At 36.2% G+C, this 15166-nt stretch overlaps 1 protein-coding gene across 1 annotated transcript in view; it reads right to left on the bottom strand.

Annotated features, from left to right (window-relative positions):
- The window catches only part of loaf (lost and found), a 106237-nt gene that overhangs the window by 18014 nt on the left and 73057 nt on the right, over positions 1-15166 (bottom strand). The window contains exon 3 of the mRNA XM_068765021.1: positions 2907-3051. Coding sequence (XP_068621122.1) covers positions 2907-3051 — 145 coding nt within the window. The remainder of the gene's footprint in view (positions 1-2906; positions 3052-15166) is intronic.

Here is a 15166-nt window from a genome sequence, read left to right as displayed (position 1 = left end):
GACTCCGTCACCAAACCCATGCTAAGCTGGTTGGAGAAAGCCGCGGTATAACACTCTCCGACGTCCAGGTCACCGGCTGCGGATGAGGAGCTCAGATGTTCTTTCTATTTCTCTCTGCAGCCTTCTGCGACATCACTTTTTCGCAGAAGGCTATACCAGCGCTCCATGACTGCCTGTTCTGTACCATCGCCTTAACAAAGCCTAGTAACTAGAGGTCAATTCACACAGTGTCGATGAGAAGGGTCACAAGTAGGTTCTGAAACACGAATGTTTTAGTTCACGCACCCTTCCGATCCGTGAACTCACATCCGACGAAGCTATAAAAGCCTAAAGGCTAACACTAGCTTTATCGAAACAATAGAAATAAATTTAACTTCTGAATGATGTTTAATAGAAATTAAGTAAAATGATAATAAGGTTTATTAAATGGTATGTTGTTGTGGAGGTATAACACCTTGCGTAGGAGAGTCAAAATATAATAGATTTTTAAAAAAAATAACGTAAATAAGTTGACAATCAACAATTCTGTTAAAAGTTCCAATGTTGTATAAACAAGTTTTATCTTAAGCAAGAAAAGGACCAATGTTAAGCCACTTCCGCACATGCAGTGGTAGTCGTGCAACAAAGTGCACCGCCCGCCAGCCCGCTGATAAATGCGTATGCGGCAAACAATGCGAACCACACAACCGCCACCGGCAAACCACCCAACACGCGCTTCACCCCTCCACGGGGCATCTTCAGGAGCCGTTTCTGGACTTTGGACTCTTTGGACTCTGGGTTTGGCACTAATCGGTGTAACGTGGGTAAATATTGGTCCTTTTCTTGCTTAGGATGAACTTCCGCGAGGTAACGCCTGATTCCATTGAATAAAAAAGTTTTATCTTTATTTTTATCTGATTTATTTCATAAAATTTATTATGCCACGGAGTCGATCACAAACATACTTTTCAATTTTAATAAGCACTCATCTAGTAAACATAATACATTATAATTGTTGGATATAAAAAACAATTATCAACAGAATAAAAGCCAATATATATTCGTGAACAATTCCTCCCTGCAACAGGTCCTCTGTTGACGGATACAGAGTGTGCCGTCCGTGCGGGTAATAAAAACGTGCGCATATACAGGATGTGCGCAAACTGCCCTGTCAACTGTTTGTACGAATAAACATTTGGGGCAAATTAAAGAGGGCGATGAAATAGGGTCGACCCGACCTCCGCGAGGGCGCCAATTTTTTTCCTCTCAAACACGCACTCACCCTTCGCGATTTATTGCGGCGCTACATTGGAAAGGACGCTGTGTGTTAAATACGATAAGTATTGCCTTCACTTCAACGAATATTGATTCCAGACTGTGTATATACATATATAAATATATATACACATATATATTTAAATACATTTTTTTATGGCCCCCTCTATTGGGAGCCTCTCGTACCCCCTATCTGGTGTGGGACAGGAACTTTTTGTTTTAATTTATTTGGTTTTTCACAATCTTTTTTATTTTCTTACTCTTCATTTATACATCTTAAGATCTTTCATTCGGTTTTCTTCCACATTTCTTCTTTCATTCTCTTTCGCTCTGTGATCTTTCATTCCTCTCTCGTTACACATTAACATTTTGTAATTTTATTTCTGTTTATTTACATTGTTTTTTCGCCTAACATTAATATCACATATCTCATTAACATTTCTTATTTTCTATTTACATTTGTATTAATTTTCTTTAACTTTTATTTTTGTTAATTACTTATATAATTATTTCTTTGCAGAATGAGAGGAAGTCGTCTTTGGTCTCTTTTTCGCTTATCAGGGAGGCTATGGTTTCCTCCCTGATTTTTACGCTATATATATACATATTGTATGTTACCAGACGCTCGATGCAGGCTATTGGAGAGGCTTTTATCAAGTGGAGGTCCTATTGCCTTATGTACCCTCAGGATAACATCTACCCCGAATCACAAGGTCCAGAACTACACTACCTTTTCGGAAATAACTAAAACATTTATTATTTCTTAAAAAATTGTTTTAGAAAAAATGTAAAGTTTATATACGTACGAAAAGCAATTTTATTAATAAAAGAGTAAATTAAATATTTATTTTATAGGCTTTACTAAATTTTTCCAAATATATTTATCAAAGTAGGCCTTTGAGTCGTCAATTATTTTAACATAGTAGTAGGCTATCTACGACTTGAAATGCTGTTCTATTGGGAAGAGTTGGCTAGAAAATCAACAGTCGGCCTTTTTAAAAGATATTTTACCAATTTTTCACGTGTACATTATAATATCAACTTTTCCATTCTTTACATACATCGCCTCACTTCCTTCGCCTTACCTCCAGTATTCTACAATTTTACATTTACTACTTTTATCATTTGTTTAGTAAGTTATTTATTATTTATTTTATAACTATATCGCACTTATTTACATCCTTGTTCTTTTTTTCATATATTTATTGCTTTTAATTGTTTTTCCTGTTACCTTTTTGAAGAATTCCAAAAAGGTCTGACACTTCTCTTTACTCAATTCTGAGGCGATGTTCTCCTCCTTTATTCTCTTTGCCAACTGAGACAATTATTCTGCTCTTATCGTGCTAAATACGGAGCAGCCGGTGATCAGGTGCACCACGGTCTGGTGATCACCTTGATCACCGATTATTACCAATTATTTAGTAAACAAAGACTTGAATGAATATCATAAGACTCATCATTGTCATCATGATAGATGATAGACGCCCATTAGAAGGCATGTGCTTTCACCAATGATTATCACCATTCAGAGACTTCATGCCACCTTCACCACGTTATTGGTCCTCCTAGTGGAGGCTTACACACGTCGATCTACCGATAAGAAATAAGTCCGAAGGTATAAGAGAAGAATGATGAACTAAGATATCACTTACTAGGATCCTTCACGGCGGTGATGACGAGCTTGAAGCCGTTGGCGTCAGTGCCCCAGTTGTCGGTGACGTACTTGAGGGTCACGAAGTTGCTTCGGGTGAAGAGAGCCCCAACCTGCTGCTTGGTGTTGCGGCAGGACAGGTCCGCCTAGAAAAAGGAGAGAATTAAAGAATGATGTCCGCTATCTTCTAGAATAATGTTTTTAACCTTTTTTATGCAAACTCTATGAACCTAACTTTAAATCTAACTTTAGGTTAAACTCGTGTAAAGTCTACTTTATCATTGCCCCCTTGAAATGAAATTGGCACCCTATGTGGCATGGGACCCACGCTGGGAAACAATTTTCTAGAAGAACGCAAATATACATATAATATATATAATAAACAACCAACGGTTATCATGATTTAGATTTTTTTTTAATTCGGATAAATCTTTAGTTACTATCCTTTAACTTTATCACAATAAATAAAGGCAGGTAATAAACATGTGTGCTAGAAGTGGTAGTGCTTCGTTTTGTCAATGATTAGTATATGAGTTATTTATAAACACTATTAGAGACAAAGTTGCGGTGGGCCCTATTTTGTTTTGAGTAGTTTATTATCGACTATGGTAAATAATATTTAACTGAAAGTAAACAAAATTAAACATCGTATAAATCTGACATATCAAAGACATCTTTTATATTTTATATGTTGTATGTTAAATACGGCCTCCATTTTAAACCTGTCCTGAAAAGTACCTATAACAAACTCTGACGGGTTTTTATACATAAATATCCTTATGATAGCAGTGGTAGCTCAGTAGTTGAGGACTGATACTTGCGATCATAGGTCATGGGTTCCAAGTAATTCACACTCTCTGCATTAATTATATAGGATTGCCCCTGTTCACAAACAAGTTTCCAGAGGATGGGCAGCAGCATCCTCTGGAAACCACCACACACTGCGATCGTCAACCCGTCTGCCAAGCGTGGCAATTATTGTATATCCCTCCTAGATATCTTTGGAGAAGATTTATGCCTTGCAGTGGGTGTGTAAGGTTAAAAAAAATCCTGAAAAAAATCCTTATGAAAGTGAAGATAAATACGTTTATTAAACATTGGAACTTTTAACAGAACTCTATTTATTTTTTATCCTACTTTATACTTGACTCTACTCTGCTCTGCGAGGTGTTGTAGTTGTGGAGAAGAAGTAGAAAGAAACTACACAAATACATCTTATAATAAAGTTTAACACAAATTTATACATATACATGTAGAGTAAACTTTATCTGTTGCAGTAATTATAAATCATACTCATATATAAATGTAGTATCGCCATGATAAAGAAAAAAAATCCAGATATCATCTCTCGATATGGACACCCTAATAATGAAAGAGGTTTCGTATACCGACAGTGGCAACGTTACAAGTTCTCTCAGAATTCAATTTTAAGTCGAATCCTTTACGTATATGTCACTGGAGATACGAAAACGGCGTGAGGCGTGCGTAATTTTAATTACACTAACAAGGCGCCGACGTTGCTCGAAGGCTCTACCGCTCTAAGACGTCTACCTCCTAATGAAATCGCTGAATTCTAATTCTAATATTAAACGGGGACTCTTAACGCTCCCCTCCTACTAAACCACCCTCGTAGCACCATGCGTAGACGCCCGCGTAGCACTTATATCAATTAACAAACGAGATCACATCGCTAAGCATAGACGCGTGTACTCGTGTAAACATAGAATGTACATATCACTGAAATACATTTTATATACCCGGTTGTTTAGGCAAACGACGGTTATTCGATTTATTTATTTGCATACAGGTGTTTTAATTAGTAACACAAGATGGCGTTAAGAACACTGTAACTTCGATTATCGCCGATAGATGGCACTGCCAGTCTTAGAGATATTTGCGTTAGTAATAAAATACATTTGCAATAAACACATACAGATTTTCTTAATTACAACGCATATGAAGAGTAAATTGACGGGAAAGGCATATTACGAAATAAGCGAATATTTAAATGACAACAATCCTTGGCAATGATGTGACTTGATTATTTTGTATTCCATAATAAAAGAGATGTCATTAATTACATGACAATGACAGATAGGCCAGCAGAACGTCTTCCCTCAAGGGGGACTGTAGACGAATTCGTTGCAGTCGTTTTAAGATGCCAGATGCTGGTCGCTTCCAACCACCTATTTCGTAATACAGTGGGCTTATGTGACGTCATGAGTTATGCTAGAAGTGGTCTCCCAACTGAATTGATGATAAATACAGCATGAATATCTATAAAAGTAATGACAAAAGAATTGGACAGAGTTTGTTGTGAGCTCTTTCGAAAGAACTCAAACCGCGTTAATAAAAGTTGTGACTAAACTTCATTTCGTCTAATAGATATTTAATTCTACTTTGTACAAAAATATCGCGATAAGTTTTATTATTAGGATAGTAAAAATTTTGATCCAAAACTAAGGTAATTCTTTTTTATTTATTCTTCCAAATAAATTTCATTCAGAGTAATCCCCGTTCGATAAAATACACTTTTGCGAAGGCTTTTTCAAGTCCTTGAAACGGTCCAAACAGTCTTTATCATATATAACCTCTCAAGGCCATCTTCGATTCGATTTTAATCTCCCCAATCGTGTCTAGACGGCATCTTCGCGTTAACCTTTTCAGTTTGCTAAGCCAGAAGTTGCACATATCCAAATCAGGTGAATATGGTGGTTGTGGTACGATATCGAGTTTTTGTCAAAAAAGCCGCGAAGAACCAATACAGTACGACATCGATCAATCGAAACTTGATACGTTTGAGACAAAAAACATCTTTCAAAATGGTTCAGTACGAGACAAATGATATATACCTTTGATAAATAGATTGGAAAATGTTATAGACAGTTTTACAGACTTAGAAAAATATTTAATGGAATCAGGCGTTACCTCGCTGAAGTCCATCCTAAGTAAGAAAAGGACCAATATTTAGCCACCTACGCCATTTGACTCTGTGTTTGGCACTAATCGGTGTAACATAACTCCTGAAGATGCCCCGTGGAGGAGTGAAACACGTGTTGAATAATTTGGCGGTGGCGGTTGTGTGATTCGCATTGTTTGCCGCATACGCATTTATCAGCGGGCTGGCGGGCGGTGCATTTTATTGCATGACAACCACTGCATGTGCGGAGGTGGCTAAATATTGGTCCTTTTCAGACTTAGAAAAAAAATACCTTCCTTCTTAATGCCCGGGAGATTTAAATGACAATTTTAACCTACTTTTTGATCACAGTATAGTATGTCATGTATGAATTGGATTATTATATAGTATTAATAAATAAAAGGACGAAATTATTTCAATGAAAATGCTTTTAAAATTATGATGAAGCTGAAGCTCTATAAAAAGATCTATAAGCATTGGTGTAGATGTCTATTGATGGAAGCAACAACGAAGTCTAGATAGGTTACGAGAGAAACTTAATATCCCGGACACGATCGCAGCTAATGCAGTGGCAGTGCCGGCGCCGTAATATTTCTTCCATCGAGCGGGACTTACCGACAACTATCCCTGTCATCTCCCGGGGCGAAGCGTATACATCCACGTCTCGCTCGGAGCGTTCAAAGGCGTCGCCCCGGACTTTCGCGGTTCTTCCCACTCCTTTATGTAAAGTTTAATAAAGGACGCCCGGGCAGATATTAAAATTCCTCTCTATGAAATTTTTCAGATAGCGACGGTGTTGTGCAGTTGAATACAGACTTTTATTTAATGATACCACAGCGCACAATGGCGTCGGATAGGTTATTGGAAGAATGCAAATTTCAATACGTACACAAAGGTCTATTGAGAAATTACTTTGTTGTATATATCACTTTTTGGTTTCTATTGCAGGTGGGTACGACGAAAGTTTTAATATTGAGCTGTCTACATAAATATAATTTATGACATACGTAAATAAAATATTAGTAATATATATGTCGTGGAACTAACTTCAGAACAGTGTCAATAGATGGCGCTAGTAGTCGATTGCCTCGCGCTACCTTTACACGTGGATATAAAAAGCCAATGCTTAGTTGAATCGATAACTAATAAAAGTAAACAAAGTAGATACAACATATTTAAATTTATTAATCAAACCGGAGACCTCGTGAATATTTATAAAAAAATAATGATAATTATGTTTGCAATTCTTTCGACGCGACAAATTTTTCGAGCACATTTTCTTATATAAAAAATAGCATACAAGTATTTTTTTAACAAGTTGTTTCAGCACGCGATTACCAAAATTCATATGCACATACATCGAACTTGTTTTTTATTTCACAACCAAAACGATTTGTGGTAAAATTTTTAATCACAACTTTTCTATAGATTTCATTTTTAAACACATTTAAGTGTAATCATTTTTGACACCATTGTAAACATATATTCATTCCGTTAATACTTTTACATGTATTACTACAAGTTGTAAGTGTTCATAGCGTCTGGGACATGAAACTTCGACAGTTTCAAGTTAGTACCGCTATGATATATTTCGATCATACATTCATAGTCCATCGGAGCTGATTATGATTCAGAACGCGCCCCGCCCGCCCTGCGCCGCCCACCGCCCAGCGAAAGCTCATGAAAGCTCGCAGAGTTCCGGTCACGCGCCTCGCTAGTCCCCGGAACGATGACCCGGGTAATAACTAAGCTGCCCGGGAAGTGGAAGATACTTGACAAGTGAACTCTCAATACCCCCCTGATGAAGACAAAGCGACGGTACGGACATTCGCACGCTATGCACTTGTCGGACAGTTTTAAACTTTACGTTCTAAATTCGAAATAAATATTGACCTGTTTTAACTTTATCTAGTCTCTATAAAAACTATACATATAAAAATCATTTGTTGTTGGTTTGTTTCGATAAAACTCGAGAATCGCTAGGGGCTGATTTGGCTAATTTTCACCATGATTTTTTTTTTTCATCACAATATTTTTTTAACCATCATCGTTTTAGCCATAGCACGTCCGCTATTCAACATAAGCCTAATTCATATTCGTTTTGTTTTTCACATTATTTTAATTTATCTTATATTCTATTGAAGGGGTACATTTTTTTTTATAAATGTTCCCCGCTGTTGGGGGGACCTCTCGTTCCCCTATCTCGTGTGGGACAGGGACTTTTTAATTCTTGTAATTTATTCATATTTTTTATTATTATCATTCTTCTCTTTCATGTATCATCTTATCACTATTTTTTGTACTACTATATTCCTTTTATTTCTATATTTTAGTGTTTGTTTTATTTTTACCTATTGCATTTATTACCACCTTCCTGCAGTAGCTGAGGAAGCATTCTCTCTCCCCTTCGTCTTGCATGATGGGAAGGGGTATATTATAATCGCCACGCTTGGAAGGCGAGTATCGCAGTGCGGTAGTATCATACGCAGAGGATGCTACCACCTATCCTCTGGAAAATTATTTCTAAGCAGTGGCAATCCTATATAGTTGATCCACAAAGTTTGAATTATATAAGATTACATTCCGTGACCGTCCTTTAAAAAAAATTTTGGTCACACCAAAAAAGGAGAGTATCTAATGAACTTAAACAAACTGTTTTTGTTCACAGATTTTTATATTGTATAGCTGCGTATTATAATCAATACATACAATATTTTATCACGAGAATCGAACCTGTGATTTAAGGTCTCAGTCCTGTACCATTGGGCAACTTAAATGAAATTGTGCAAAGGTTTAGTCTAGTATAAATAACTTCTTATATATATAGATAGGCTCGGAGGTAAGTTTTTTTTAAGATCAATAGAGCTATAAAAAAGCATGGAATGCACACATGATGTAAACATTAAGTAATTAAGGCTTTGAATGAAATTCGTCTTTGCAAACTTAGAGATTGCAAAATTTCAAAGTTTGCACAGAAAATTTAGATTAGGTTTACTTTCTCCTTAACTTAAACCTTTATAAATTAAAAAAGGATAAAAGGACGTTGTAGTATATACATATAAATATATATATATATATATATATTTATATGTATATACTATATATATATATATATATATTCATATATATATATGTAATATGATAAGAAGGACATGTTTGCTGTCGTTCCTAAGTCCTTCGCCATCCATCGCTTCGTCAAGAACATGAAATATAGTCAATCTTAGTAAAAATACAAAAATATACTTTGCGTTATAAGATACATGTTTTCGACAAATCATTGGATTCTTTACGAATTTTCATAGAAAAGATTAATAGAATTGTATCTAGATAGAAACTTATCGTACACGAGATATAACTGAATGAATTGGTTTTTGAACAACACCACTCATTATAGTCTATATATATAAATATATATATATATATATATATATATATACATAGCGACCTTTCGCAACTTTCGCCTTGTCAGTCCATTCAAAGTGGGATCTACCTAACGCCACGTCTACTAGTGGTGATGGTCAATGTGCCCCTTCTACCGCCACAGACGACCAAAATTTCTCCACGAAACCAAAAAACGATCTTACTCGGAGAAACAGAAAGCGCATTTGCGCGGTGATAGCCCAGTAGTGGGTAACTGAGATCTACAATCAAGGATTTGATTCACGAGATACAAATGATAAAATTAACATATCGTTATATTAATTTCATTTGAATAAGACAAAGCGAGGACGTGTATAAACAAAGAATAACAATGTTCGGACTGTGGGTGAAAAGTTTCTGTACCATCAGACCGCCAGCATGGCGACCGGAAGTTCCGGTTTGTTTGCCCTCTGATTGGCGCACATCCGGTCTCGAATAGTTAGCGGCGTTGCAGGTGGAACTTTACCCTTTGTCCCTTTAATCAATTCCCCGCATTGTTTCAGAGTTTCAAATTCTATAGGAGTTTGTTTACTTTACAAATGAAAATGGGAAAGAGTTGCATTAACGTGAAGATAGAGCCTTAATACGTTATCTTTGACATAAAGCCTTTATATTAAAAAAATTACAATACCTCGAAGAAATATACACAATTCGACTCATTGTAAAATCTCGTAATTATTTAAATAATATAATACTGTAGGGTAGACACGTTTACCGTTGTACAAAGAGGATACGACTCTGCACACGCTTAAGGTGTCTACAGGTTTTTTTTTTAATGGCCCCCGCTATTGGAGGCCTCTCGTACCTCTAACTTTTTGGGATCAGGGACTTTATTGTTCAATAATTTTTTCAGTCTTTTCTTTATTTATCACTCTCTTTCACGCGTCACAATATCTTTCATTCTTTACTTCTGTCCTTCACAATATCTTTCGTTTTGCTCTTTTATACCTTCTTTCTTTCCTCGCCTTTCTTCCTTCATCTTCTTACTCTAAGGTGGCTAGGTACATTTTATTTATTTTTATTCTTTAATTTTATCTTAGATTTAATTTTATCTTTATTTGCACATTTATTTCACTTTCTTAATTCTTTATTAAACATTTCTTTTTCTATTTCTTATCATTAGTTAACAATTTATTTTGTGCAGAGTTTATTAAGTACCTTATTCTATACAGTTTTTTTTCTTTCAACCGTATCACTCGCCACCCCACGAGCGAAAGATAGGAATGAAGGGCGAAGGTTGTCGTCGCAGTCGTAGCTTTGTTTTAGTCTCTAGGGCACTGCGCATCCGTGCATGTGCGGGACAGTAGACCACAAGGTGAGCCACGGTCTGGTCCACGCCCGATTCGCGGTAGCACGAGGGGTCCTTGAGCTTGAACCTATGAAGGTACTCAGAGAACCCCCGTGCCCCGTGAAGAGCTGGGCCAAGACCGCGTCTACCCCGACCTTGCGGAGCACGCGATAAGACTGCGAAGAGTCTACAGCTTGTGATGAGCTGCACCGACTCATCGACAGTGGTGAACAACCACTCGCTACTAGCCTTCATTAAGGTGATGGTACAGAACAGGCAGTCATGGAGCGCTGGTGTATCCTTCTGCGAAAAAGTGATGTTGCAGAAGAAGGATGCAGGGAAAGAAAAAACATCTGAGGTCCCCATCCGCAGTCGGAGACCTGGACGTCAGAGCGTGTTATTCCTCTCCTTTCTCCAACACTTAACATGGCCTTGGCGACGGATCCAGGGTGAAATTCGTATTATTTAAAATACTGCGTCTTTTTAAACGGTTTTATTTAGTTCGACTCGTACGGAATTTGTTTGGGTCAAAATTAGAAATTGAAATTTAAGCACCTTCCCGTTATCAGATTTATCTGAAATTTGGTACACATTTAATTTAGATGACAATACAATATAATAAAATCAATAACATTATAAATCTAAGATGGCCGCCGATACAAAATGGCGGATTACATATTTTTCCTTAACCCCCTCAATATGGGTATCAAATGAAAGGGCTACACTAGTAAAACACGATGATTATGTCAAAATTTAAAATTCAAGATGGACGCCGTTCCAATATGGCGGACTAGGTAGATATTTTTCCACAACCACCACAATATGGGTATCAAATAAAACCGTTTAAAAACAGTTTAACTTAAAAGTTTTTTTACCGATTTGATTCTTCGCCAATAATCGATATCAGCCCTATGGTACCTAAGACGATGCCGATAGATGGCGTCTGTAGTAGATTACCTCGCGTTATGGTTTGACAAAAGCAATATATAAAGCAGTACTCCATAACCTTTCCTCTTCTAAGGCACACTAAAATATTTACTATAATTTCGCCACACATCAGGTAAACTAAATTCGGGAGACATATGAATGTGTCTCAAATACAAAATATTGTCACGAAGGCAGGAAACGTCAATATAGCTGACCCTCAAAAAATGTTTAGAAAATGTTCAAGAAGTTGGTATGACTAAAATCCATTAGAACGAGTATCAAAATTATAGTTTTGTAAACTGCAGAGGTTTTTTTTTACTACAGCTGGCTTGAAAGAAAATTGACAATGTGATTAATTTCAAACTTTCGAATATCAAAATTATTACATACTAGAATACCTGTTACAATATTGTTGACGACTATAAAAGTTGATACTGGGGGCATTCTAGGTTAGTCAACATCCTGAATAAAAGTGAAAAACAAGAAGAAATGTAATAGTTAGAACATCAGGGAAAGTGCTGCTATGGGCATAATCGCTGTCAGTTTCGTTGCCCAAACTCTAGAACGTTAAAAGAAAATTTTCGGATTTATCCGACACTGGCACACTGGTTGCGGAGGTCTGATATAAAGGCTCGATCAGCTGAAAGAAAACTGAACAACGAAAACTGAATTAAATTTTAATTCAGGACATATCCGATAAACCTTTCCCTCATGGTCACCGTAACTCCGCCCCACGTGTACGGCTACGTGAATAAGCCCCGTTCGTAGATAATTGGTCCGTTAACAGCTCCCTCTCGAGACTGTCCTATTTATTAACGTGTTAAGTGGGAATCGGTGTAATCTGCGGATATCGACAGATACTCGCAGACTATCCAGATTGAGAATTCGAGTCCAGCACTGGGACTTAACTTGTTTAATCGTAACTTGTAATAGCCCATGCCTCTGTTCGAACGTTGTTACGTATTATAATTAACAGATATGTTATAGATACAGTCACGTAAATATATATATATATATATATATATATATGTATATATATATATATGTATATATATATATATATGTATATATATATATGTATATATATATATATATATATATATATATGTATGTATACACCAATACCTCGCTTTGCGTCGTTTCGTTTTGCTTTCTTTTCGAAGTTGCGTCGCTGCTTAATTAGTTCTAATTTTCACTGTTTTGTTAATTTTAGAGTTCAGTTTCAATTACGTAGTATGTTGTAATGTAGTGTATTGTGCATTTTTAAAAGAGAATAATAAATTTATATAAATTTTTACGTCTTGTTTCTGGTTACAAAAAAGGTATGTATTGGTGTACATATATATATATATATATATATATATATATATATATATATATATATATATATATATATATATATATATATATATATATATACCAATACCTCGCTTTGCGTCGTTTCGTTTTGCGTTTTTTTTTCGAAGTTGCGTCGCTGCTTAATTAGTACTAATTTTCACTGTGCGTCGTTAGATTTTCGAGGTTGCGTTGTTTGGGTTCGAGTCTTGAATTTTTTTGAAATTTTCTTTTTTTTTTCTTAAAGATAGTTTTGACACTTGTTTCTAATTGCGCCATGTCATCAAAACTCGGGGATTCCCTTTCTAGCTTAAAACAACGCAATTTGAATACGGTTTAATTTTCACTTTGTTTTGTTAATTTTAGAGTTCAGTTTCAATTACGTAGTATGTTGTAATGTAGTGTGTTGTGCTTTTTTAAAAGAGAATAATAAATTTATTTAAATTTTTACGTGTTGTTTCAGGTTACAAAAAAGTTAAATATTTATCCAATTTATTTTTTGGCAGAGTTATATTACTTTTGTTTTTTAAATGTTTACTTTGTTCAATTTTCTTTTTAAAAAGTACTATTTTCGTAACCCTGGAATCTATTTTCGATCTTTACATGGTTTGTTATAGAAAATCTTAATTCACTTTGCGGCGTTTCAATTTGCGTCGTGTTTTTTTGGAACGTAACCACGACGCAAAGTGAGGTATTGGTGTATATCAATCCTTTTGTCAAGCCATCGCTTTACAACGAATTTACCGACACCTTTCATCTTTTTTAAATTTTTAAAAAATTTCGTAGAAGATTCTTATAAAAAGAGGAAAGAAAATTGCTTAGATTTTTGAAAAATTCCTAAATTAAACGACTAGCTCGCAAAGCACCTGCCCTTGACCTCTGTCTCGTCTAATGTTTAGCGATGATGAGTTCTAAGATGGTACATGCTTATCTTGAAGAAACCCATCCACTCAACTTGAAGATTACAAAGTTATAATAAGTTGAAAATAACATGGTGGTTGTCACCACTGGTATTTTAGTAGCATATGACTAGAAGAAATATATATAGACCTGTATATAAAAAAATATTTTTAACATAGAGGATAATATTTAATGGAATCAGGCGTTATCTCGCGGAGGTCCATCCTAAGTAAGAAAAGGACCAATATTTAGCACACTCTGTTTTTGGCACTTATCGGTGTAACATAACTCCTGAAGATGCCCCGTGGAGGGGTGAAACACGTGTCGAGTAATTCGGTTGTGTGATTCGCATTGTTTGCCGCATACGCATTCATCAGCGGGCTGACGGGAGGTGCACTTTATTGCACGACTACCACTGCATGTGCGGAAGTGGCTAAACATTGGTCCTTTTCTTACTTATAATTTTAAAAATAATAAAATAAAAACAGCCAATAATAGAATAAAAACATGTCAGCCAAAAGATTTTACACCGTCTATTTTATTTGTATAACCAAAGCAAAGTGTTTGACCTCTGTCTCTCTTGATGTAAAGAGATGTCGAGGTCTACGACACATGCTTGTCTAGAAGATACCTATTCACTCCTGTATTAAAGGCTCTCAAGCTATGGCTAGTTTTTACACCTATTTCAAATCATCTTGTACAGTAACCTATAAAATAAATTACATGAATTTTTTTTTTTCTACTAGAAAGCGACTTGAAAGTGGAAGATCTTGGGACCAGCGAAAAATCAAGACGGATCTTGGAGGCTCCGAAAGAATGCCGAAATTGAGACTTCAGTAGCACAGCCAAATATCATTGGCGAACATAAAGCTCAACGAATCCGCTGGCTTGGTCACTTGGAGCGAATGGGATCGGATCGGAGCGTGAAGGTAGCGTACCTGGAAAAACCGAGGGGTCGAAGACCAGTGGGTAGACCCAGGTATCGCTGGATGGATCGTGTTGAGGCAGACTTGCGAGAATTGAATGTCAACCAATGGCAGACGATGGCGCAAGATAGAGGAATGTGGAAGTCTCTCGCTTCGGAGGCCAAGACCCACTTTGGGTCACTGAGCCAGCGGAGTAAGTAAGTAAGTAAGAAAGCGACTGGTTAATTAGTTCTGCTTGTACAAATTCTACCGGGACAAATAGTAAATTATAATTAATTTTAATATGTTTATTATTAAACCATTGATTTTGCATAGTATATCTATATAAAAGTTTGTCTGTATGTCTTTAATAGAATCATAAACTATGCATTTGATCATGTGATGATCTTTAGCAAAGTTGTTGCGCATGACCTCACGAAAGATTCTAAGTTGGTATGACCAATTTTCGACAGATGGCGCCACTGTCATTACAATAAGTTTCATATATCGCCGCGACAGTTGATGCTGATTTCTATTGAAAATAAAAGGCAACGAATGATGACATT

The sequence above is a fragment of the Battus philenor genome, unplaced genomic scaffold (genome assembly GCF_028537555.1).
Source record: "Battus philenor isolate CCGP_79_NKW_IND1 unplaced genomic scaffold, ilBatPhil1.0.hap1 SCAF_2, whole genome shotgun sequence".
Lineage (NCBI taxonomy): Eukaryota > Metazoa > Arthropoda > Insecta > Lepidoptera > Papilionidae > Battus > Battus philenor.
Note: the sequence above shows the minus strand (reverse complement) of the source record. Positions and strands in the feature narration are given on the sequence as shown.